The 26,930-nt window shown below is 41.4% G+C and overlaps 1 protein-coding gene across 1 annotated transcript; it reads left to right on the top strand.

Moving 5' to 3' along the window:
- The first annotated feature begins 6,605 nt into the window (after positions 1 to 6,605).
- LOC117582070 (polypeptide N-acetylgalactosaminyltransferase 2) lies at positions 6,606 to 26,930 on the top strand. The gene is made up of 8 exons (XM_034269627.1): positions 6,606 to 6,780; positions 7,957 to 8,174; positions 23,821 to 24,105; positions 24,163 to 24,365; positions 24,424 to 24,590; positions 24,658 to 25,345; positions 25,456 to 25,628; positions 25,975 to 26,930. Exons 2-8 carry the CDS (start codon positions 8,088 to 8,090, stop codon positions 26,331 to 26,333), a joined length of 1,962 nt encoding a protein of 653 aa, XP_034125518.1. The 5' UTR covers positions 6,606 to 6,780; positions 7,957 to 8,087; the 3' UTR covers positions 26,334 to 26,930.

Consider the following 26,930-nt stretch of genomic DNA (forward strand, 5'->3'; position numbering starts at 1 on the left):
GTGAGCTTGATGGATAACTTGAGTGGCGAAGTCGACATGAAATATAACTCAATGCGGATTGTGTGTACCATGCAGAAGAGGGAGCAGCTCTGACATGCGAAGAAGGAAGGGAAAATAAACTCACTTTAAAGTCGCTTCACAGAGCTGAATTTGTAGAATGTTTGCAATATTATTCAGAGCAATGAGCCAGCATATTATTTTCAAGTTTTGTTTGCGGATTCTTCGGAATATTTTTCATTTTTCTGTGGCAAGTTTTCTTTTTAGCAACGTTTCTTTTTCCATGTCAATTATTTTCCTACACTTTCTCCATAAATATTCTCTCACAGGGTATCAACCAAGTCGACTTTTCAGCACTGTCACACTCTTGTTAATTTGTTTTGCGCTCCAGCGTAATGCGTTGGCATTGTGAAAAGCTCTTTTATGAGCAATTTATTAGCATATGTTTCAGCAAGCAGAGAGCATGCCACATGATGATGCCGAGGCTGTGTCAATGAACCCCTGGAACATGGAAATTATTGTCACATTTTGCTGTCGCTGGCTGCACATGCCACCTTGTGATAAGACACTAATTCCACGTCATGCCCCACAACAGCAGCAACAGAGCGCGGGGCATTGTGTGCTGTTTGCCACATGGCTAAGCCAGCTGCCTGTCTTGGGCCCAAACTGCCTTTCACTTTCCGCTTGGCGCTCTCTCAGCCAACAGACAAACAAACAAACAAACATCGGACAGCGAACAGCGAACAGCGAACAAACATTGCCTATGCCGGCACAGGCCACCAGTCACGAAAGTGTCGTCTTTGCTGCACTTCACTTTTTGTTTTGTTTGTGTGTGTTTTTTTAGTGCTTTTTTATTATGGCATTATTAACCCGTTTTCCTAGTTTAGCCGTCTTCTCGGTGTGTTTCTCAGCGCGATTACGTCGCCCCGTTCGCAGTCTAGCATAATATTGCAATTTTCAGCGACGACGAGGAGGAAGCGACTGGCCGCAATCGAGTTCAACTATGCGAATGGTATGGGCAGGGGACGGGTACTGACTGCGGATGAGTCCAAATTGCTGGATTTGGGGAATGTGGAAAGTGAGCGGACGGGACAGCACAGCATTGCGGAAAAGCATTAAGAGAGCGATTTGTGTGTTGGCAATGCACACACAAGAATATGAGCTGCACGGGTGACGGGAAAAAGTCATTTTAAATCACATAAAATCACTTACTTTTATTTTCATTTATTTTCTCCATTTTATAGCATACTTTTCTGATTAATGTCTCTCCACTCACAATTGATCACATTTCACATGTAGAACCTACGCTTGAGCAACCAAAGAACTTCCTGCCACAAAACACAGACAACTGAACCAACTTGCGACACCAATTAAGATGCTCTTTGTGAGAATATTCATACCCCGTTGACATATCAAAAATGCAAACACACTTTTCACTGGGTTTCTCAGCTCAAAGTAAATACAAACTCATCGAGCGGCAGAGGGAGTGGGAGTGGGACACACGGAGTGTCAACATCTTATCAAATGCTCCCAGACAACATTTACATGTAAGGGTTGGAGAAAAACACGCAAAAGGATAGGGTAGAGATGGGCCAGGGGTATAAAACCCCTTCCCAAAACTTTATGTTAATTCTCGGTGTGGCATCAGAAAGTCAAAAGTGCCAAGAAAAACAAAAATATTAATGATTCAGCCATGTATAATCCATACAAATGGTTGAGCAGTGTGCTGGGGGTGGCAGCTTGGCAGCAATTTCGTCCTTGAGCTTAACGTCAATTTCGTGCTATTTTCAATTTTTGTTCTTCCCCTTTCTGTTTCTCTCTGCTGTAACGGGGGCAACGGGGTACGTGACATATGCAAAAGGGTTAAGCGATTAATTTCAATGTACAATATAGATATGTTTGATGTACAAATTCTCATTTGTGCCACGAGTCTCTATGAATGTTTGTGTGCTTCTGGATTGGATATTTGGGGTATACTCGAGCGTGTATCTATGCTAATATGAATTTATGTATTTCGGTTTGCCGTTCGCCCTATTGAGAGTCATGCCACGCGTGTGCTTGAATTTGCTCTGGCATGACTAGCAGAAATAAAGTTTTCTCCTGCTTTGGCAGCCTTAGGTTATGTGGAGACATTGAGAGCACAACACAGCAGCTTGATTTTCAGAGTAGAATAAATATTCGATTTTTGCAGCTAATTTCTTCAGGATTTCAGTGCCTGCCTTCAGTGTTTTTCTTTAAGGAAAAGACAAGCCAGCTTTAAGGTGTAAGAAAACACTTTTGGCAGTTGATGTCCAGCATTAAATAATTGCATTTTCCCTCAAATTTATTATTTAAATCAGCAACAATTGGAACATCCATTTGATGTCATTAAACTTTACTGAATGTTTCTACATAAGTAAATTCCTAACACTCAAAATATTTGCCATTTTGACACTGCAAGTTATTAACTAAACTTACACTTGTTCCCCTTGCAACCCAAATACCTCTGTACACATAGGGATTTGGATGGGGATGTGTGCTTGAACCCCCCGCTCCACTCAGTACACATCCGTAAACAAAGTACTGTTGCTCGTCAAAGTTTATGGAAACACGCAAGGGAAGGCTCGAAAAACTGAGTCATGTCTGGCTGGCTGGTTGCGCCTTTGGACAACCTCATACCAGGTCATTCCACTTGTCAGAGGCCCAGCAGCAACTAGAAACCTACTTCTAACGGTATTTGCTGTTTGAAAAGCCCAAAGCGAAAAGCCGAGCATGCGCAGCAGAACAGAGAGCGAGAGAGAGAGAGAGAGAGAGATTAAGCCACCCTTAAAGCACACTTACTGAGAGCGAGAGAGAGCGAGGAAGCCAAAGGGTAACAAAATACGGAAATGCGCGACTGTTACTTCATACTAGGCAGAAAAGAAGGAACCAGAAAGAATAGAATGGGTAGAAAAGGAAGAGAGAGGAAAACAACCCGCTAAAACGAGCAGCGAAGCAGACACAAAACAGAGAGCAGAGAACACGAAAACGAAAACGAAAACGTTTCAGTCTGTCAAATGAAACGAACGAAAGGCGCGGCATTTGTTGTTGTGTCCACTCGAAAATAAATCATAAATACATCTATATTTTTGTACAACACCCAAAGTGCATTTAATAACAAAACAACAACAAAAGGAAACGCGTAAAACGAGTCATAAATGGAATTACAAGCAATAAAACGCGTAAAAATCATAAATCATAAGCAAAAACGTTACAAAAAACGTGTGTAATATTTTATGTGCATTCATTTGGAAGAGTAAGCAACAAAATAATCAATGTCAACCGTGCTGCAATCGTGCGTGCGGTTTGTTTGTTAAAAATCGAAGGCAGACAAACAAATGCAAAAGGTGTAGGCATGGAGGGGGGGCCCCCCCGGGCGCGTGCCAAAGGCAAATACACAGAAATGAGAGAGTGCAGCCAAAGGCAAAAGCGGAAAAGGCAAACCAAGTAAAATCAAAAGCAAAAGCAAAAGCAGCAGCAGCTGATGGACAGTTTGTTATGAAGCGCCATCAAAAAGAGAGTTTTGCTTTTGCGGGGGTGGGGTAGAAATGTCCCAAACCAAATGCCACCCTTGGCAACGCAGGGGCGAGAGGGAGAGAGCGAGTCACAGAGCGAGCGCCAAGGCCGGCATTTATTTCACTACAATGCCAAAATAGAGAGAGAGAGAGAGAGAGTGCGAGGCAGAGAGCAAAGCAGCTGAAGAGTGCAGCCAAGGAAAAATGTTCGTAGTGCGTTGGTTGGGTGTTTTATTTTAGCTATGGATAGCTCGAGTTTCGTTCTATTATTTTTTTGAAGATTCAAGACTTAAAAGAGAACTGGCCGAGCGTTTTCGCTACAGAAAGAGTCTCAGAAAAGATATTGTATTAAAAGTTTGAATTGAAAAGAAACCATTTTTGAGCACCAAGTAAATAAAAAATGATAAACCAAAATGTGAATCCGAGGTCTTCGCTCCACTTATCCACAATCAAGAATCACTCATCCAGACTTGCAGTTCTCTTCACATTCTCCTACCACAAAACTAATCCTTTAAGCCTTAAAACTTGCTCTAACATCATAATATGCTTTTATCTTGGCAAGCAAGTCTCCAAGTGATTCTCAAAATGCAATCAATTTCCGCAAAAGCCTAAAACACACACACACACACCCACGTACGGAACGGCTGCCATCAAGACATTAACGGCACACAGAGCCTCCGCTCCCACAAGGATACCCACTGCCAGCCAGCTGTCTTTTCTCCTTGCAGCCCCATTTTCTACTTGGCGGCTTTGAACGTCTTCCTGCCTCCACTGCGGCAGCCACAAATGAAGTGACTAATGCAATTATGCTTTAATTTGTGGCAGAAGCATGCCTGCACACAATATTTGCACCATTTCCGCAAGGTGCAGCGTGACGTGACAATTAGAGATGGTAATAAATTTTGGTTTTCTTGGCGGCACATGGCGCTGCATTGGTAGTTTGGTGGTGAGTGCAGTGAAATTTTCGAGAGAAACGGAGACAACATTTATGGCAAGACAAGTCTTAAAATACCCTTAATAAATAATAGCCAAATTGAAACGTTATAAAAACAAACTAAGCTGCACCTGGCTGGTGTTTTTGCTGTCAAAAAGTGCTTACCGGATATGACCAAAAATTGTTTATTCGGTTCCATGTTGCCACTCAAATTGGCAAGCACAAAATTGGCAATATTGCTCGACTCGTTTCCAGGTTGACACTCAAATTCCGCATCCCATCTCTAGTGGAGTGCAGTGGAGAACAGGAAACTTTGACAAAATACATTTACACCTTGATTTCCGTGCAAGGGATAGCTACCCTCAAAAACAGATGGAATAAAGGAAACGAGATGACAGTTAAAGGTTCTCTCTTTTCTGAGCTGAGCTACACGTCCTGCATGTGCATGTGAATGAGCTTGGGTGTGTGCGTGTGTGTGGCAAATGGTGTGCAATCAAATGGATGTTGCCATGGCAACCATAAAACCCAAGCAGAATAAGTGGAGCTGTATGGCTGGTGGCACCTAGAGTGGAGGGTAAAGTGGAGGCGGCTGCTTGAGGAAGCTGCAACTCATGCAACATTTAAGCAACTTTTAATTATCGTACTTGAGCCACAAGTCAATTGAAGGCGCGCATGGGACAACCAGTGATGTAGTCTGAGAGAACTAGTTCTCGGCTTTGATGGTAAATCGTAAGCGGAATACTTCATCAAGCTTAGTGCTGCTCCTGCTGGCTCTTTTGGTCTTATTTTAAATATGCTGTCTGCAGCAGCCCCAACGAGTGCTACAGGAGCAATCATGCAAGGCCACGAGGAATGTATGTACATATTTACATACTTGCATACATATTTATGTAAATGCATCAGTGCATCATACATTTGTGCTACAATTGCAGCTGACTGTTAGTCTGGCGGCTCATGGCTGATTGTGCCGTTGGCTTTTCTTAACTTTTCACCCCTCCCAATGCTAAATGCTCTAATTACGCCTAATGGAATACCCAGACGAGGAGCAATGGAATATTCGTTTTATTCTGCTGTCTTTTTACGAGTGTACTTAGAACATGGGGGGGGGGGGGGTATGCTGTATTGAAAAATGTAAAAATTAATCCAACTGAGGGCAGAATAAATCTTTCTCTCTTGGGCCTCTCCTTTGCCTACAGGTCATCTTATTGTCCATCCGCTTCACCTCAGCGTTCATCTCTTATCTTCCACTCCACTCCACGCCCCACTCTTTGCCTCTCTGTGTGTGTGTGGTGCATATTCATGACTTTGCTGCCCAATTTCAGTGGACTGCATACTTCATCCTTTTTTTGCTCTTCGCTTTTAGGATTGCCCCACACACGGTATATTTATAAATAAAGCACAGATTTTTGTACGTGTGAGGGACTCTCACGGGTGGCACCGCGTCAAAAGTTGCACGTTTTTTTTTCTCGCCAAATCTGCATAATTGAAATTTGTTCTAACAAATTTAAATGAATATTTCGTTGGATGCAATTAAACATTTCCCACAGCAGAGAAAATGCATTAAAAGTGATTTATTTATGTGCTGCCATACAAAAAGTTATAAATAAGCAAATGGCCACGCCGGCTATAATTAATTTTCAGCTAAAGAGTAAATGAATCAAAAAGTAAACATTAACCCACACGTGAAGGGTAATACAAAGAGAGAGAACTATCCAGCAAGCAAACAAGTTCAAACGGAAATATTTAATTAAAACATGCATTCAAATGTTGGAAAAGTGTGCAAAAAGAATTTAGTTTTTGGTGCACAAGGGGAATATTTGTACCTGAAAGTACAACTTCCAGTAGGTAATATTTTGCACATATTTGAGCAACATTTACTCCATGCAAATATGTTGAATTATCTAATTTGGCATCAAAAATGCTACCAACGCTACTCACGCCATACGCAACTTATACACCTAAACGCAACTTATACATTCTTAGCCTAAGCCCAACCAACAGCAACAAACTGTAACATCGGCGCACAGCAAGAGAGCGCACACCAAACTCTTATACGGCGCACACTCTTATACTCGCCAGCAGAAGTAGAAGCGCCAGCAGCATAAAATATACCGTCCGCAGCGCTTTTTGGCCATTTCTCGTTGAAACTTGACAGCGTGTGTGTTCCGCGTACCGCGTCTCGCGTCTCGCGTTTGGTTACTCGACTCGTGTGTCTCGTGCGCCCCAAAAGATAAGCATTCATTTTTTGGTGGCAAAAGCGCGGCTGCGACGGGCAGCAGCATAGGCTAGCAACAGGCACAAATAATCGACAAAACGGTAAACGCAATAATGGGAGCGAAACGATTGGCGCAACGGCAAAACGATAAACTCCAAAGATAATGGAATTCAATTGAATGGAATGGCAAAAGAAAAACGTTCATTTACCGGTCAATCGAAGACAGTCCCCCCGCCCCAAGGCCACCAAGGCTGCTGGTAATTGCGGTTTACCATGTGCAACCCACAATGAAACACGAAAATAAAAGTGAAAGAACTTATCTATGTGCAACAGAAACTAAATTAAATTCTAAACAATAGACAAAATGCTCGAAGTAGAAAAAATTAATTGAATTTTTGATCAAAATTCCACCTGTTGGTGCAACCCAAGAGAAAGCCAACAATCTTATCTTATCGGGTGGTATTCGGAGCGTATGCGTTATGTTTCCAATTGGTCTTGGATTGGTCTCTCCCGCAGAAATCACATTCAACAGCTGTGCCTGACTTTCCCTTTTCCCTTTTCCCCGGACAACAAACCCAATTTGGCTTTGATTTTGTGAGAATTGAATTAACGTCTCATGATGTTATAACTGACAAACTTGAACAGTTTTTGGTGTCTTATCAGAGTGCAAACTTGCTGTCGGCCATGGTGCATGGATAAGATATATTTTGCAAATAAACAAAGTGAAATGTGTCAATAGGAAACAGTTCTGAATGACTTGGAAATATTTCGAGTGGCTTGCTACACTTTTAATTATGTTACGAGCAAGATGTTTGATTGATTGACTTATTCCCACTTGTTTGGGAGTGGCTCAATCAAGGTTGAGTTTGTTATTTCTTTTATTGGATTGGATGCCCCAGTAAATAATTTCAGAGCAGAACTTATTGTAGGATTTATCTTGCCTCTAATGAAAAACATATTAGCCAGCAATAATCATCTGCCTGCATATTTAAATATATTTATTTTCGGTAGGAAATCCCCGGTGAAAAAAGGCGCATTAAAACCCGAAAGCAGATAATCATTTTGCATTCATGCGGAGCTCTAATTAAAAACAATTACATACAATTAAAACGTGTTAAACCATTAAACAGCAAACACATTTAAGCGAAAATGAGGGTGGAAAAGTAAAAGCCGAAGGCCACAACCAAATTGCAACCGATCCCGCCAATTAATCATTTTGTTTATACGCATTTCAATGACTCTTAATATTCTGCTTTCCCCGTCTCACCGCCCACTAGCGAAAACCGCATAATTAATTGCCAAAACAACACCAAAAGGAAATAAATACCGAAGTGAACGTGATACGTCCTCCGACCCACAGACAACAGACAACAGACAAATATATTTATTGTCCCAGGAACAGTCCACAATGCGTCGCAATATTAAATTGATTGTCTTCGTCAGCATCATTTGGATGTTTGTGATGGTCTACTACTTCCAGTCCAGCACGGAGAAGGTAAGTGCTAAAAAGTACAGAAACAAATGAAGAGTCCATGAAGATTCAGCAAAAGTACACCCCGGGGGCAATAACTCGAAGAAGATGCAATTCCATGGAGTCCATAGTGTGCTCCACTTTCGCTCTCTATTTGTCATAAGGCAGCTTGAGAGGGCTGCTTGGGCAGACACTCCGCTGAAAGTTGGAGCAACCCTTTAGCTGGTGGTGCTGCTACTTCCTCTGCTGCTGCTTCTTTTCCTCTTCCGCTTTGGATCATCATTTGGATCATTTTTCATACCCGTAACGCTGGCCCCGTGCCTTGCATAGTAATTATTTGATTGCCACCAACTGTGTGTGTCCCGCTACCAACTTGATATTTCCATTGTCTTCTCTCTTTCCCTTTGCACATAATTAGCCTCACGTATTGGGAGGTGCCATCACAGCGCTTGGCACTGTTTTTTCTTTTTTTTTTCTTCAGTTTTTTGCTTTCGGTTGTCATCCAAAAGTCTCTTATGGTGTGCGTTTGGGGAGGCTATTTATAAGGGGAAACTGTGACACAGTTCAGGTGTTGCTCTTATCTTTTGCTCATTTATTTTGTGTTGTAAAAGATGTGATAAAAGATATTTAGGAACATTTGTCTACCTTAGACAGACTCTCATCAGACAAATTTTCTATTAACAATTTCATTTGGCCACACATTTCATTGTTTCCCTTCAAATGTTATTCTTTCATGCATTATTTTCTTTTCCAAATTATTCTTACAACTCACTTCTGCAGCTCTATCATGGTTGGGGGGTCTTCACTTCAGTTGATATTTGGTTTCTGCTGTTTACTGATTTATCCGACACACAGCGACAACAAATTCCATTTGAGTTTTGTGCTGCAAAAATAAATATACGTTCGACACGATATGCGGCGGTAAAAATCTCACTCACCCACCCACCCACCACTCACTCGCACAGCACACGCGAAGGGAAAATGTCAATTTATTTCTGCAATTTTCCAGTTTATTTTTTTGTACTTTGTTGTCGCAGCGAGCGGAACAGGGAAATTACATACTCGACCAAATAAATAAAACAAGTCCCGACAGCAGCGGCACTTTTATAAATGTTTTAATTGTGTTAAGCTCGAAAATCCTTTCAATTTATTGACCACTTTGAGAGATGCTCCGGATGCGCCATGAAGTTCCGTAATCTGCCCAAAAAACAGCCAGCAGCTTGAAGTCCTTGCGAAAAAAATGTTAAATGAATCCGTCAAAATTTTAAACAGAATTAAGAGCCTTTGGCGACTGGCAGGCAACTGACAACCAGCTGCCAAGTAGTATATGTGGGGCATAGTCAGTGCCTCGACTTGGTGTTACCCTTTAAGGGAATTACATTTAATTGTGGATTTTTGCAATATTTTTGTCCCACTTTGAAAGGTGTTTTTAATTGATTTTCTTGAGGAGTTTCAGGAATTTCACGTTACCCTACTTGTCTGTAAGTACACGGTACAAAACACGGTACAAAACCTTGTTGATTGGTTTGGGGGGCGGTGTTAAGGTGAAAATTCATCAAGTGTCACGAACTCCCACTGGCTCTGGCTCTGGCTCTGGTACATAATAAGTGTGAAAAAGCAATTCAATAATACTCTGTTAATTACACTTTTGATCTTTGCAATGATTTTAAAATTGAGGAAAATAATAATTACGGAAAAATGGAAATCTGCGCAATGAATCCGATTATGGAGATTTATATACAGGATTTTACATGCCTACATATGTACATATGCTTTGAGGCTTGTAGAGACAGGCTCGGCCTGGTGCTCCCTCTCTCTTTGTACATTTTTCCCACTGGCAATCATCTTCTTTTTTTGTTCGCCACCGCTCCGAAATCATTTTTCATGTTTGCAAACTTGATTTGTGTTCCTTTTTTCGCTGTGAATAAAATGCAGGAAGTGAAGCTGCACTCGCTCATTGGTTTTAGTGATTTTGAATAGGCCAGTCCCCCCTGCCTCGTAGCACATTTAATTACTATTATTTATTTTTGGACAGGCGAAATTGAAGTTGATTAACTTTTCAAATCGCATTAAGCGTCAGTCAGAGATTTATGAGGGGTTTTAAAATTAGTATATGCCAGAGATAGCGATGGTGCAGAGATGGGCCATGGATTGGCCAATTGTGGGGGAATTTTATTTTATAATCGCAAAGAGAATGAGCATTGAAATAACCCATTGATAGGTCAGGTATTGGCGTTGATAATTGCTCAAAGCAAAAGGCAGCTTGTAGAGGTATCTAATCTGAAACCACTTTAAAAATGTTTAAAATTATAAAGTTTATTGGATAATAATAATCGCATAAGGAACATCCACCGAAGATCTAAAATCCATGTAGAAATTGAAAGGATAAGGAACAGCAGTAAGTCCCACTCTGTAGCCACAGTTTGACTCCTCCAAATATCAACTGACATTTAGTTACAGCTCTTATGCAACTGCCAGCTCTTTTTCCCATTGATTTCATTTTATTTCTCCATCTGCAGTTGTCTCCCTTTGTCTCCGCTTGAGCGTTAATCATATTTTGTCTCACTGAACTTCCACTCACCCAAATTATGCGTCCCACTACCCACCATCGCTTATTGTAATGGCAAACGTATCGATGACTTAACTCTTTAATTTTGCCATGCAATGACATTTCATTCACAAAAGCGTATCGAAGTTTTGTGCGCTCTCATGCAACACGATTCGAGACGTAATCATCAAGTGCCGAACCATTTTTGAAGGGAAAAACATACCAAAAACAACGCAAAGTCAATCACACATTTAATTTAATTTATTTTGGTTACTTTGGTTAGGCACTGAGATGTCCCGCTGCTGCTCGCTGGAGCTTCCAAAATTGAACTTTCTCCTTTCTTTCTAACAGTTAAGAAAGGTGCAGCTCAATGGTGTTAAAGCGTGCCAGAGAATATAGAATTATAGAATAAAATTGTACTGCATGAAGTGAAGTGCAAGCCAAGTCCAACCGAGGAGCACTGCCGCACATACATTTCCCCCACATACTCCTGCCCAAAGTGTGTCTTATGCATAAACGAATCATATATATGTGTATTTTTAGCTTCTTGGTAATATTTTTTCATATGCTTGACACTCGAAGACATTTTCAGCATCATTTTGGCCATATGCAAATGCTGCTGCCATCATAAATGCAAATTCTGACAGAAAACTTTTTACCCCAAGTTTGCCTCTCCAATTTTCCAGGCTCCCACGCTACGGATATGCTGGGCCGTGAATATCTATTATAACAACTTCGCATTTGACTTGTGTGGCCTTGCCAAAAAAGAGTCCAAATGTGATATAAATAGGTCCTCTACATACATTTCAAGTTCAAACGAAAACTGCTTTCAGCGACCTTAACGCATCATGGGTTCGATTTATGGCCGCTGCATTCCACGGAGCGGACTATAACAATATCAAACAAAATATTAAATCTACTATATAAAACGTTCGCGTGACGGAGCAAGTTACGCTCTGGTTGACAAACCCAATCGCAACACCAAACAACGGGCAGAAAAAGTCCCACTGGAAAAGAATGTCAAAGATTCGACAACAACAAAAAGTAATTTGCTCTTGAAAATGTTCGAAATGAACATTTTTTTGGTCGTTGGAAATTAATTTCAATTAAGTTCAATCGGATGATGACGACGCTGAACGGAATGGAGGCGTTCAAACTGGTTTCCCCATCTGAGGATAAACTTATTCACATATTCCCCAAAGGTCGCTGGAAGTGCATGAAATAAATTTTAAATGAATGAAGGGACTGAAGGTCTCTTCGGGGAAACAATAGTCACGGCGGAATGGGTTCCAAGAACAACTGGAAAAATATGCTTTCAATGAGTTGAATAAAGCTGAGTACAAGTTCTACAGCTGCCATCTGGTTATTGCAGTAAAACTGAAATAAATCTCATCGAATTTTCACAGTTGTTGCTCAATAGATAAATATTTTTTCAACTCAAAAACACAGCCAAGACAATCCCCCAATCGTCTGCAAATCTTTACTCTTGAGAGGTGTCTCAAATTAGCATTTTATCAAACAACTTGTCTTGATTTGTTGATGTTTTGCTGCCAATGGAAACTTGTCAGAGTCATCAGAGTCACAGACCCAAAGAAGAAGGGGGACCGATCCCAATGGAATTACAAAGTTCAGTTGGTTCTTTGGCATTTTGGTTGAGCCTCTTTGACTGGCGTTGAATAATTAAAGATGCTTATCTCCAAGTTGACTTTTTGTTGGGTGTTTAGTTTTGTTTCTTGTTTTTCGACTAATTTGTCGGCCAGAAGAGGCAAGCGGCACCGGGCAAGACGGCGGCCAAGACTAAATGACAAACTTCTCGCTCAACCGGCTCTGGCTATTGCTTTTTGAATGGTCTGCCAACCGGTTATCTACCTCCGCTACTCACACCCTTCTGTGTCTGGCGTGACTGACCATCTGCTGTAGAAGCTGAGCTTGCTCGTCGTCGCTCTTGAAATACTCTCAGAGAGGGTGGAGTGACTTCTAAGAGATGTTTATCGTGCGTGTAAGAGGGAGTTGCAGAAATCTATTAGGCGCTAAGGTAAAGTCTAGGGTAGAAAGTTCTTCAACCCAAAAAAATATATATTTTATATATTTTATGTGAATTGTTTGCCCATGAATGGCCATAGGAGTTCACATTCAAAAGAGAATTCTTTGCATTAAAAACTCTCTTAAAAGTTACAGTTGCATTTACTTCCGTTAGTTCCATTCCATTTATTCCTATGGATAAGCAAGTGTATCAAAAGCTTCGACCTTACTGTTGCCATCCCTGTCTTACTTCTTATGGACAGTTGGTGCTGCTTTTGAGGCTGGGCTGCGGTGGCCGCCGCTGCTGCTGCTGCTGCTGCTCTTGCCGATTCTGCGGCTTCTCTTGCTGATTCCTCTGCCGCTGCCGCTGCTTGCTGTTGTTGTTGTTGCGGTTTTTGCTCTTCTTTTGCGCCGTCGTCTGCCATTACGCAACGTAACCGTAACCCAACGCATTGAGACAAGGTCGTTTGGTTTCGCTTAATAATTTTACTTTTTATAGTTTCTCCCTCCAACCACTATCTGGCTGCTGCTTCTTTTTGCGCTGCTCGTTTTGTGTATTGATCGTTTCGATGTGTTTGTGTGTGTCGATACTTTTGGTAGTTGCCTCTGGGCCACTTTCAATTTCATTTCGCTGATTTTTATTGTTATTTTACAACTTGTTTGGACCGCAGCTTCCTATTGCCAGCAGCAGCAGCGAAATGGCATAACAATGATAAATGCGGGCAGGGAAATGATTTTTGTTTGTGGCTGACACATACAACAAAACAAATGGAGCAGCGGTCAGAGCGAATAGAGCGAAATACGAGAGGAAAACTGCCACTGACAGCTGGACAGCAAGATGAACTTGAAGCCATCAATAAGAGCCAATATATTTCGGTAGCCATTTCAAGTGAAAAATGTATTGATAAATGGCAAGCCAAGGCTCCCAGGAACAGCCCAGGGAAACCTTAAGACTAGCTTGATAAAGATTATTTTACTGTAAGTTAGCCAATGATTTTAACGCAACTTTTCGACTCTTGTTTTAATTTGAAAGCAGGCCAAATGTTGCAGTGATCCAACTTCGAATATTACCAGTAAATTGCTCTCCCAAATAGTCTTAAAAAAACGACCATAAACCGCTCAAACTTAGAGCCTAGACCTCTGCCCTCTAGTGCTATAGGCTCTACACCACTCTCATTCAGAAACCTGTTACACACACCATAATGTTTAACCTTTACCTTTGTCCACTTGACCAACTGACACAAATAGTTGTTTAATATTTTGTGACCTAACCCAAGAGGGTCGTCAAACAGCACCCAAAGCAACTCCGGCAATAATTATACAAAAATAGGCACCAGACACAAGACAGAAGATGCCTCGGCAGACGTCGAGGGTTGTGTTTGCCCAACACTCATCACTTTGCGACGTCAACTTGACGTTGTTTTTTGCGTCATAAAGTTCAAGTTCATTATGACCCAAAGACATGTGTACGTACATACAACACCAACAAGCTCGATTACAAAAGCAGTGGGCGCCCACTACCCGTCCAGGAAAACCAAAACCAAAACCAAAACCAAAAAAAAAAAACACAGAGACGTACCGACACTTCAGCTAAGTGCTACTTTCAGGCGATTACACAAACAAGCAGCCAAAGCAGAAACAAAACAAACAACAACAAAAGTGAGACCAACACACAGACAAACAGCAAAATTTGTGGCTCCATGGAGTGGGGTATTAAATAATTATTATTTAATGATGGGCATCTGGGCACAAAAAAATAAGAGGGAGCTCTGCGAACGGGCCTGAGATGGATGTTAGTTTAATTTGGGTCAACATTTGGCCCATAGTTAGACATAACTTTATCAGAAAATATATTTTTTGTATTAGCAATTGAATGATTTAGATATTTAGATATTTATTGCAATATTTTTGCACTATAATTTTGGGCACAAATGCCACGATCACGAACCCTTTTGCAGCTGGGGTTTGGGCTTCCAATCCAAGTTCCAAGCCCTCTGCCGCGTGACTCATGATCAAAAAACATTTAAATGTCAACTTAAAGATTATCATTTAAATACAAGAAAACATTTTAAAGCGCTGGCAAGTGAAAGTACGGGCCAAGCAGCGACAAAACAATTGAACAACTCGAGAAAGTCCAACCCCAAAGACAGACAATTCCAATGCATGATAAACTGTCTCCAATTCGTATTACGTTCGCTTGCTCGTTTTTTTGTTTTGTTTTCTTTCTTTTTTTTTATTATTTGAGCTCCTTGTGGCCCGCTGAATACCAAAAATGCCTCTTGGCGCTCGGACATTTTTAGCCACTTAAGTAGTGGCATTCACCTCCGCTTTTGTGTTGTCTAAGAGTTTTGCTTCTCCTGTGCTTTTGATTGGGTTTTGCCGTGTGGGTTTGCTTTTGTTTCGGGGCACAGGAGGCAACCGAAATAGACATTGAAAATGTGCAATAATTGCATTTGCTGCGAGATGGGCTTGGTTGGGTTCGAGTTCAGCTAAAGTGAGTGAGCTGACCTTTTGTAGCGCATTTTTAGCAACTTAAATACTGCTCTGAAATGGCCATAGCATTTTCCACTTTAAGCTGCTTTTATTTGTATTTTTAATAGAGTTGAACTGAAGTTCAAGCTGTGGGGGAATTTCAATGCCCGTCGCTTTGGTGTGCCTTTGGCAACGCCTTCTTGGTTACGTAAATAAATCCAATAAACACCACAAAAATCCTCCGGCTTAACGCCACTTCAAGTGTTTTGCTTGGCCTTTCGCAGTAGCATAAATAACTAATATAAAACTTGAGCTACATAATTAAAATACCCACCAAAAAGTGTTTACTTACAATTAAAATCTTGTTAAATATTCATAACCAAAATGCAGAGCTTATTCGCTGGAATGCCTCGCACTTAGCCATGAATATTTGACTGTAATAAACAACCGAAAAATAGAACCCCCCGCAATGCATACACTAATACAAATATAATCCATTTCGTACATAATCTATTTTATTAGCTTGATTAGCGCACAATTGAAATGCGGTCAAATGTTTGGCCCCATTTGGCAATGCTAATAAACTAATTAAAACAGTGCCAAATGGCATGGATGCCAAACCAATTTCCAATGCAAATAAACACAGACCACAAGCACCACTGCTGATGATGAGGGAATGGAGTGATCATGGCTTTGGGGTCACTCTTGTAAAACAACAGAACAATATCTGATTTAAATGTGATATTAAAAATGCACTTTTTCATTCGAATTCTGCGCATTAATGTGGCTCTCCACCATTTCCCCCTTTGCCCTTAAGCAAACAGTGCATCCATCAACTGATTGTTGGACTGTCTCACATGTGTCTGTCTCTATTCCTATGAATGCGAGTAACGACAGACCATGAGCCATGTGAGTGAGCTCACTGTAGCCTGACTGATGACATGTGCCAGTGCTGGGCACAGTGGCCGAACGGTGTGGCAAAATGTGGGAAATAATTAACTTTTATTGCTGCAACTCTGTCTGAACGGCTAACTGAATAGCTTCAATTTACCAATTTGTACCACAATAATTTGTTATTTTATGGATTGATTAATTGTCTATGAAACCAGAAACCAGTTTGCGTTGTCAAGGAGCTTATTAATAATTGCTCACATCAAGGTCCAATTTATTTAGTATATTTACTTGATGTTAGGCAGAAGGCAGAAGAAAATGTACATAATAAATAATTCCACATTTTTCGTAATGTTTCGGGAGGCAACTTTTTTTGGCACCTTTTTCGCTGCCTTTGCCCCACAGTGGCTGTCTGCTTGGTCTCTCTTTTGGTTTTTTGTGTGTGCCTGTAGGGCGGGCGGTCAGCAGGCAGCTGCTCGCTGGACTTCTATTTGTGCTTAATCATAGAAAATTCTTTATGCACATGAGTCACACATAACACAGCACAAAAACAACAAAGACAAAACAAAGACAAACCAAAGACAAACCAAAGACCGGCAGACAGGCAACAGCCGAGCCAAAGCAAAGAAAGCAATCATAGAGTTCACAATTCGTTATGGCTCTCTGTATGTGTATCTGTTAGTGTCTGTTAATGTATCTGTATCTGCGATGCGAGTTTTTGTCTTAATGGAATGACCCGAATTGGCTCGGGCCACCAACCAGTTGATTATGAAGTGCGCCAAAGCGTATTTTCCATAATAATTTCCAGCCTGGCCTTAATTGATTTTTCACTCTTTCTCTTTTCTGTGCTGGGCGAGAGCCGGAAAGTCAAAGGTTAAACTCAATATGGTGTGGTGTGCCACAGAAAACACCAAAAGCACAGCCGCAGTAATATGCAATAAACCATTGTCAAAATGGAGAGCAGAGAGCAGAGAGAGCAGAGAGAGCAGAGAGAGAATTTATGCAAAGCACTTTCAATATATTTTATGAAGAGCCGCAGCCACCAGCCACCAGCCTTGTCTTGTCTTGTAGAAGTGCCCCCGAGATGGCATGTCATAGGCACTTGGGCAAAGTCACTCACAGTAGCAATTTGCCAACACAAAACACACAGACACACAGACTCAGACACTTGTGCAGAAAACCTCAAACATGCAACAGCTGCCGCCTGGCTGCAGCTTTCAATTTATTGCAGCCTCATCTGCTGCCCACTAACTGCAACTCCGACTTAGTTTTTGCTAATAATGTGGAGCTCTAAGGCCACACAAATAAATAGCAGAAACAACTAATTATTTGGTGGACAGAGTTTAAATTATCATTAGCAAAAAACTAAAGCTGCGGACAGACGTTGGACGCTGAAAGTTTTTGAGTAATTATGTTGGGTGTTAAGAGAGTTGAAAAAAATAAAACAAAATAATTTATAATTCATTTAAGACAATTTTTGATATTATTTAAATATTTTTTGAAAACTTGTGGACCATTCTGTGTATATGAAATGCCCGATTGTGAGGAGATTATTGATTATTGGTTTGTTGTTTGCTGAAAGGAGCGAAACAGAGTCTCTTCCCCACAGTCATCCCCAAGCCAAAACACGTTAATTGGCCTACCCATGACATACCCAAAAACCACTTCTTCTCCCCATCTCGATGACAAATTTATTGTCTGACCTTAGCAGCAATAGAAAGGAAGTTCAAACCACAAGCAACACACACAAAAATAAATATACAAAAAAAAGGCGCAAATATATTTATTTAATTGAGTTTTGCAAGACAAAGCGAAACTTGTTTGTGGCAAATGCAACTGCCAGTGGCAGTGCCACTGCAACAGCAGCTGCAGCAGCATCCCATGAGGAAGCCCGAGTGTTTGTTACCCATCGTTTGCTTGTACAAGAAGACACAACGTTGAAGATGCCACACAAATTTTTGATACCAAAAACAATTTGCAATTTCTGTTGCTGCTTCTGCTGATGCTGATGCGGTCGCAATTTGGTTGGCATGGCACACAATTTCCAACTCCATCTGTGCCACAGCACTGAGTTGCATAACATGTTGCAGTTGCCACCACCACACAATCTATCTCTCAACGGCAGCAAAAGTGGCCTGGGCTGGGCTGTACTGGGTGCGAGGGTGGTGTTTGGAGAAGGTTGAGCGAACACATCTGAGTTTTTCCCCTTAACTTGTTGGGTCAAACCCCGGTGTTGTCTTTACCCAAAATGACAACGAATAATTATTGTCTGTTTGCTCTAGAGATTCGAACACTTTTTTTGGGGCCATTGAGGAATTTTGATGGACGTTTCTTTGCCTGCAGCTGGGGGCACATTTTCCCATTTAAATTGTTGTCAAATGTCGAAGGCCCGCAAGTTGACAGTGGCCCAAAAGTTGCCCATTAAAGCCAGCCACCAAAATCTCTTCTTTCTTTGTTGAATCTTCTCTCCGTTTTATGCTTGGGGAAATTAGCTCTAAAGTCAGTCTTTATGACTCAAAGCAAAATTGAGTAATTAAAAAAAAGGGAAATTGCCTGAGGCCGGAAGTCTTTGAAAGTGAAAACTATCAAACACATTTGAGGGTAAATAAAAAATAATGAACTGACGGAAATTGGTGCTCAAAGAAAGCTAAGCTGCAAATTTGATTACTGATTAAAGTGCAGAAATCATCGAAACTTTGCCATTCTGATTAACTCTTGGGGCTACAAACATTTACGAAAGGGTTTTAGGCTAAGTCTGGCTTTTTGTTTGCCATTTTCTGTGGCAAAGTCAATGGCAAATATTTGCATAAAATACGAGCATATTTTATGTTTCTCATGTTTTATTCTCTTAATTCGATTTGCAAAGTTTTCTTTTAGTTTTCTTCGTATTTATGCATAAATCAAGAGAAAATATTCTAAAACCAATTAATTGATATGCCAAAAAATATAGAACTATTTTCACACATCGCTCTGCGCTCTCTCTCTCTCTCTCTTTTTCTCTGTTTAGTTCTTTATCCTTTTTTTTGTTTAAATAAACTTTGCCTCAGACACAGACTGAATGACAAGACTTTGGGCCACATGTCAAGCGGCGCATATGCAGCTACATACATAAATACATATTTACATACATAAATACATATTTACATACATAAATACATATATACACACGTAAATACATATTTACATACATAAATACATATTTACATTCAAAAATACATATTTACATACATATTTACATACTTAAATACATATTTACATACATAAATACATATTTACATGCATAAATACATATGTACATACATAAATACATATTTACATACATATTTACATGCATAAATACATATGTACATACATAAATACATATTTACATACATATTTACATGCATAAATACATATGTACATACATAAATACATATTTACATATATAAATACATATTTACATGCATAAATACATATGTACATACAAAAATACATATTTACATACATATTTACATACTTAAATACACATTTACATACATAAATACATATTAATACATGCATAAATACATATGTACATACATAAATACATATTTACATACATATTTACATGCATAAATACATATGTACATACATAAATACATATTTACATACATATTTAAATACATAAACACACATTTACATACATAAATACATATTTGCATACATATTCTACATTGAATTTTATCTGAAAATTCGAGTTCAATGGCCATTCGCCTTTGAATTTCTGTTTTTGATTTTTTGCTTGGGGTTGCCTGCCTGCAGACGAGACGAGTGTTTGTCAATATCTTTTTTGTTGATGGCGTGCATAGACTTTTAATTGAATTTTGTTGTTCTTTTGATAGAGAGAGAGAGAGAGAGAGAGAGAGAGAGACCCAGACTTAGTGCTTTTGAAAGTTTCCTTCCTTTGGGTGTGGCCCATTTGGAATGCAGAAACAGAAAGAAACCCAAAAACAGATTGCAATACACGATAATGTCTTTGGACAGACAACTGTCTGTTTTGCTAGTTGTTTTTTTCCGTTTCTTCTTGGGTGAAAACTACTTACATTTGATACGTTCCAATTACTAAATTATGCAGTTAGGAGCTCTTTCCCCAGCTCTTTCGATGTGAAAATCATTCAGCTGGAAGACTGCACACACTCAGGGCACGAGAAACGAAGCCACGAAGCCACGAAGCGCCAAGATTAAAGAAAATCTCTGCCGTTTCCAGTGCCACTCTCATCTAACCAAACAAACAACAAAGATAAAACCAAATAATGGTTAAGGTTGACTGAATTAGGGGGATACATCTAAAGAGAGACACAGTAAATAAAGCAAATTAAAATTGTGGCAGCAACAAAAAAAAGGAGCCAAAGCGAAACGAAAAAAAATACGAGGAAATTGTCGCTAATTAGAAAAAGGAATTTTCCAATTTAAGACAAAAACCTAAATGAAGAGGAGCTACCAAAAAGACAGCTGTTTGGCTTGTAGAACAGAGAGAAAAAAACTCTTAGAAGAATGAAGAGAAAAAAGAAAGAACAAATTTTAAGCCGAAAACTTTCATGGAAAAAATTAGACAAATAATTGGCTTGATATCAGATAAAAAAGTAACATTAAAGTAATATCAATCATGGCTGCAGAGCTTCATCTCTGCATGCATAACCATTAAAAGTGGATCTGGGCAGTGCAGCGAAATCATTTCAACAATATTTCTACCTCCATCAGAGTGAGGTCCAAACTTCTAAGTCAAGACTCTGCACAAAAGTTTGCCATTTGAGCAACAATATTCAAATGAGTTCTAGTTGCGCCTCAGCAAGATATTTTCTACTCAACTTTTAACAGCCAAAACTCTGTCTAATGTATGCAAACCAAAATGGCAGCCTGATAGCCAACATCATCGATGGCTCCATTAGGTTTAGTGGCAAGGCGTGAAACTTCTGCTCAAAGATTTAATCAGAATTTTGCTTAAGAAAATTATTGCAATTTTCTGCCACTCATAAATCCCTTTAATTGCTTTCCTTTGGGAATCTGTCTGGTATTATTTCCATATTCTCGCTCTAGGCGACACCAAAAAACAACAATCAATGCCATCAAATGGCTCTGAACTCGTTTCAAAAGCATTTACTTGACTCGCACTTTATCTGCATCTATTTTTGGCCAAAAACATTGAACTCAAACATTGAACCCCAAGCTCCGAAGATGGACAAAAATGTAAAAAAAACACACACGACATTTAAGGCAACCTGTGGCTCTGGTTCGGCATCAACTTGCCTCAAGCTTGTGCCAGTTGCTGGTTTATCTTATAGTTTTTTTTTAATCTCAATCAATCTGTAACGAGAGCCAATGAGAATTTGATGAGCCGAGTGGCTGATTTGAGGTCTTGCCATTGACATTTTGTGTGGGCAAAAAAAAGGAAAAATGAATCCGAATCATCTTTCAATTGACGTCAGCCAAATGGCGCACTCTCCAGAGTTTAGTCCATAAATAGACTGCAATGGGAGTTGATGCCAACCCAAAGGAGCTCAAAAATCCCTACAAGTTGCCCAATTTATGTATGATTTGCGAGCGGCCCATCTAATTAGGAGCAGGACTTATTGGCCAGCCAATATTGATAGCCAAAATATTGATTCCATGCGCTAAGCCGCTCTCTCCACTTCAAACAATGAAACTAATTAAGATCCCTCATTAGCCGGTTATCAAAATGAAGCCGAAAGGGATTTTCCACTGGATTTGCGACCACACAATGCAGCATACTTCACGGGCCCGTTCCTTGTTGCCCATTGGGTTTACGCTGCGTATACGTAATCGGATTTTCGGTCGGGCGGCTCACAGCCTGGGCTGGGCCGTGTTTGAGGCTGGTTTCAATTTCCAATTGTGTTCAGATTTTCATGCAATTGAGTGCAAATCGAAAGGAAATGTGCATGTGAAATGGATCACTCAATCGAAGGATTTATTCATTTCCGAACAAAGCTTCCTTCCATGAGGGTAGCTCATTGTCGCAGACTAATCGAGTTTGTGACTTAAATGTGCAGCTGCAGACAATCGAAATGGATGCAGAAATTGCGGATATAAAACAGGAAATCAATGCAAAAGTTTCATCAAATTTAAGTCACGTTTTCGGTAATTTCAAGTTTATTTTCTATGCCAGAGCGTGGAGTGGAGCCATCGAAAGTGGTAGCGAAATGGGACGAAAGCTTATGGAGCTTATCCTGCCTTTAGAATAATTATCTTTAAAGTGCAGATCTCTGTTTAAGCATTTCCTTCAGCGATGTCAAAACCCAAATGCAACGCAATCAATAAAAATAAAACCCAGCAGCTGTTGCCCCTCAGGCAGGGAGCATTCCTTCAGGCCCATCAAAATTGACAAATGAATCATTTCATTTCATTTCATTTCATTTCACGTTGCTAAACACTGACCCAATGCCAGAGCCCATAGATTGTTATATCCCCAGTTTGATTATTAATTGCTCTTTTGCATTGAATCTATTTGTCATGAGTGTGGCAATGGGTCCGGCCATGAGGGCTTCCGTGGCTCTTTCTAACTCTGATTTATGAGCTGACTTTGGCTGACTTTCTGCTGAATGCTGCTGCGTGCTGAGTGGATGCGTGATTTTAATTTTAAGTGAAACATTCTTTATGTCTTGGCATGCCCTTTCCATTTCGTTTTTGGGGTTTTCTCTTGTACTCTGCTGTACGTGGAGTTTGAGCGCGAAACGTGCTGCCTTTTAGCGACACTTTGAAACGCATTTTTAACACTTACCCCGCTCCTTGGCCCCTTTCCCTCTGAAAGAGAGATTCATTTGATATGCAAGATTTCACTTGCCATTTAAAATATATTTTGTGCTTCGGTTGTGTTTGCATTGATAATTTATTTCGAATGTTCTGTGTCTACTTCTCTTTCACCCATTCTCTGTGTCCTTTTGCTCTGTTCTGTGGTTGGGGCTTGGATAGATTCAATGGCTTGTTCTGGCTCAAGGTTACTCGCATATTGATGTCTGTCTGCCTGGCTGCGGGGCATTGATGTCCCCTTTTTGTGTCTGTGTCTTTGTCTTTTTTTCGATAGCAGCTAAACCCAGACAGACTCATTGTCATATTTTCTATCTAGGAGAGACATTCAAGGCTTTGCTTTGGGACTTAAGTTACAATGTTTTAGCGGTATTAAAAAGAGCATTCACTTAAGCTTTACTTGCTGCTACTTTATGAGTATTTGTAGACACTGAATAGGCAGATTTATCGACACTAAAGACACGGCATAGGCGGCCTTACACTTGCCTCGGGCTCAAGCATCGCTTGTTTGCCCCATTTAAGGACTCACCAAAGTTTGTTTCTCTGACCTAAAAGGTTTTCCATGTTTCTTGCAAGTATCTCGGACTGGGACAACGTTCAAAACTGGGTCGTGGTCGCTGGTCGCTGCTGCTGTTTGCTTCCTGTGTAACATTTGCAATTTATATATTAATAATCTTAAAGCCAACACGAAAAGCAATACGAAATGGTTTCTGTGTGTGTTCCTCCGTTCATTCTGCTCCTGGGTTATTGTATATTGTGCCTGCGGGGTGAAACTTTAACAAAACTTTGCCATAAACCTGCACGAACCCCAAACCCAAACCCCCAACCCATTGTATCCCTTTCCTCTTCACAATTGCTCTCAGCTGAGTGTTGAGTTATTGCCGCCGAACGGGCGCAGATTAAAGAAATAAATTAAAACACTTGTCTCCCTTCCCTTTTGCCTTCGTGTCCTTTTAGGTGGAAAATCGTGCACTGCGGCTACGTGAGGTGGCAACGGCCATGCAGCAGCAGCAGTACCAGGATGACTCCTCATCGGTGGCAGCTGGGGCAGCTGGGGCAGCTGGCGGAGCATCCACAGTCCGGCTGTGGGCACCAGCTGGCGGCGGGGTCGGACTGGGTGGCAGCGGGGCCGATGATCCCGGCGGCAATGTCATTCTAATCGGTTCGGTTAAGGACTTTGAGCGCAATGCGGTTCATGGCCTTAAACTGAATGGAATTGTGGCGCTCGAGGAGACGTCGCAGGTGAGTTTTACACTCGAAGACAACTCAGATGAACATTTATTTGCAACTCCTCTCCAGTCACACAGCGGCGGACGCTTGCCCATGGCGCCCAGTGGTCGTGGCAGTGGCACCACCGAGGTGGAATATTTCGATGAAGCGGGCTACATCAAGGCGGGTGCCCTACGCAATGGCGAAGACCCCTACATAAGGAATCGTTTCAATCAGGAGGCCAGCGATGCACTGCCCAGCAATCGCGAGATACCCGACACGAGGAATCCCATGTAAGAAAGAGAACTTAGAGGAGCTTTATTGAGGGTAAACTTTTGCCACTCTTTGCAGGTGTCGCACCAAGAAATATCGCGAGGATCTGCCCGAGACGAGTGTCATTATAACCTTCCACAATGAGGCGCGTTCCACGCTGCTGCGCACCATTGTCAGTGTGCTCAATCGCAGTCCCGAGCATCTCATTAGAGAGATTATACTCGTCGATGACTTTAGTAATCATCGTAAGTAGATGGCAGATGGCAAATCCTTAAGCTTCCGTCTGCAGACTCATCTCTGTCCTTTCCTCAGCTGAAGATGGCCTGGAGCTGGCCAAAATCGACAAGGTGCGCATCATACGCAATGATCAGCGTGAAGGATTGGTCCGATCGAGGGTCAAAGGTGCCGATGCTGCTGTTAGCAGTGTGCTCACCTTCCTGGACAGCCACGTGGAGTGCAATGAGAAGTGGCTCGAGCCGCTGCTGGAGCGTGTGCGCGAGGATCCCTCACGTGTGGTGTGTCCCGTCATCGATGTCATTAGCATGGATAACTTTCAGTATATCGGTGCATCGGCGGATTTGCGTGGCGGTTTCGATTGGAATTTGATCTTCAAGTGGGAGTATCTCAGTCCAGCGGAGCGTTCGGTGAGGCACAATGATCCCACCACGGCCATACGCACCCCGATGATTGCCGGCGGCTTGTTTGTCATCGATAAGGCGTACTTCAATAAGCTGGGGAAATATGACATGAAAATGGATGTGTGGGGTGGTGAGAATTTGGAAATCTCATTCCGTGTCTGGCAGTGTGGCGGCAGTTTGGAAATTATACCATGCAGTCGCGTGGGTCACGTCTTCCGTAAACGGCATCCGTACACCTTTCCGGGTGGCAGTGGCAATGTGTTTGCCCGGAATACGCGACGTGCCGCAGAGGTCTGGATGGATGACTACAAGCAGCATTACTACAATGCTGTGCCTTTGGCCAAAAACATTCCATTCGGCAAGTGAGTACAGGGGAGGGTGGGCCAAAGGGCCAACATAAACTAACAGCCAACTTTTATTTACTTGAAATTTTGTTTGCTTCTTCTCTTCCCTCTCCGTGTCTGGGTTGCAGCATTGACGACCGTCTGGCATTGAAGGAGAAATTGCATTGCAAGCCATTCAAATGGTATCTGGAGAATGTGTATCCCGACCTGCAGGCACCCGACCCACAGGAGGTTGGCCAATTCCGACAGGATAGCACCGAATGCTTGGATACAATGGGCCATCTAATCGATGGCACTGTGGGTGAGTAGATCAAACCAAGCGTCGGGGCGTGGGGGGTAATGTGGGGAGAAATATAGAAAATTGTCAACAGTTGGAAGAATTCAAAAAAAAAATGATGAAATGAAGTTCCCCAAAGCCCTGTCAAGCAGTGCGCTGCTGAGCGCCAGCGAGAGAGCAACAGACAGAGAGAGAGAGTTCTCAGGATTGCGTTCACTTGCGAGCAAACCTGAAGTTTAGCTTTTGCCCATCGACAAGGAAATGTTCAAGCTTACCCTTGGCCATGACTGGCAAGCAGTTTATTGCCTAAAACTTGCAGCTTTACGCATTTTAACATATTTTGTACCCATTCCCTTGTTTTTCCACCCAGGCCTCTTCCCCTGCCACAACACCGGCGGCAATCAGGAATGGGCATACTCGAAGCGCGGCGAAATCAAGCATGATGATCTCTGCCTGACACTCGTGCAGTTTGCACGCGGCTCCCAGGTGGTGCTCAAGGCGTGCGATGAGTCGGAGAATCAGCGCTGGATCATGCGGGAGGGCGGCCTGGTGCGACACCACAAGATCAATGTGTGCCTGGACTCGCGCGATCAGACGGCACAGGGTGTGAGTGCGCAGCACTGCAATTCGGCGCTCGCCACGCAGCGCTGGTCGTTTGCAAGCACGCGGGACAGAGACAGCTTGCTGACGCGGCTGCAGAAAGAGGCGGAGAGAGAGATGGGAAGTTAGAGAGGCAGCCTCAGAGAGAGAGAGAGAGAGAGAGAGAGTGGGAGCAGGCAGAACACGGTGATAGAGGAAGCGCCTAACTAACTCGATGTGTGGATTGCATGTGGATTGTATGTGTGCCGTATGTATTCGTCGAATGTTTTTATGTTACACACATGCCCGATTGCATTATCATAATTATCATTAAAGAAAAAACCTATTATTATACATGTAAACAATAAGTTCAACTTTAGTTAGAGAGTGGCTTCCACACACAAATCGTTCAACAAACCATTTCCTCTGGGGGGTTTAAGAAGAAAACAAAAAATATATATGAAATGCATACAAAAAATGTACTTAGACTGATTAATTTTTTGTATAATGTATACAAAATATATGAAAATGAAATAATACTATAAACACAGCACATTAAGTGTACAACTTTCGGCAGCTGCTTGACAGAGCTATAATTTGTTGCATTCCACACATTCATTCGCGTCAATTAAGGATATCTCTACGAAATTGGACACAAAATATAAACAAAGTAATAGCCTCACACACACACACACACACACACACACACACATGCTCAGAGTCTTCTCAACTTTGTACTTAACAAAA

Source organism: Drosophila guanche, unplaced genomic scaffold (genome assembly GCF_900245975.1).
Source record: "Drosophila guanche unplaced genomic scaffold, DGUA_6, whole genome shotgun sequence".
NCBI lineage: Eukaryota > Metazoa > Arthropoda > Insecta > Diptera > Drosophilidae > Drosophila > Drosophila guanche.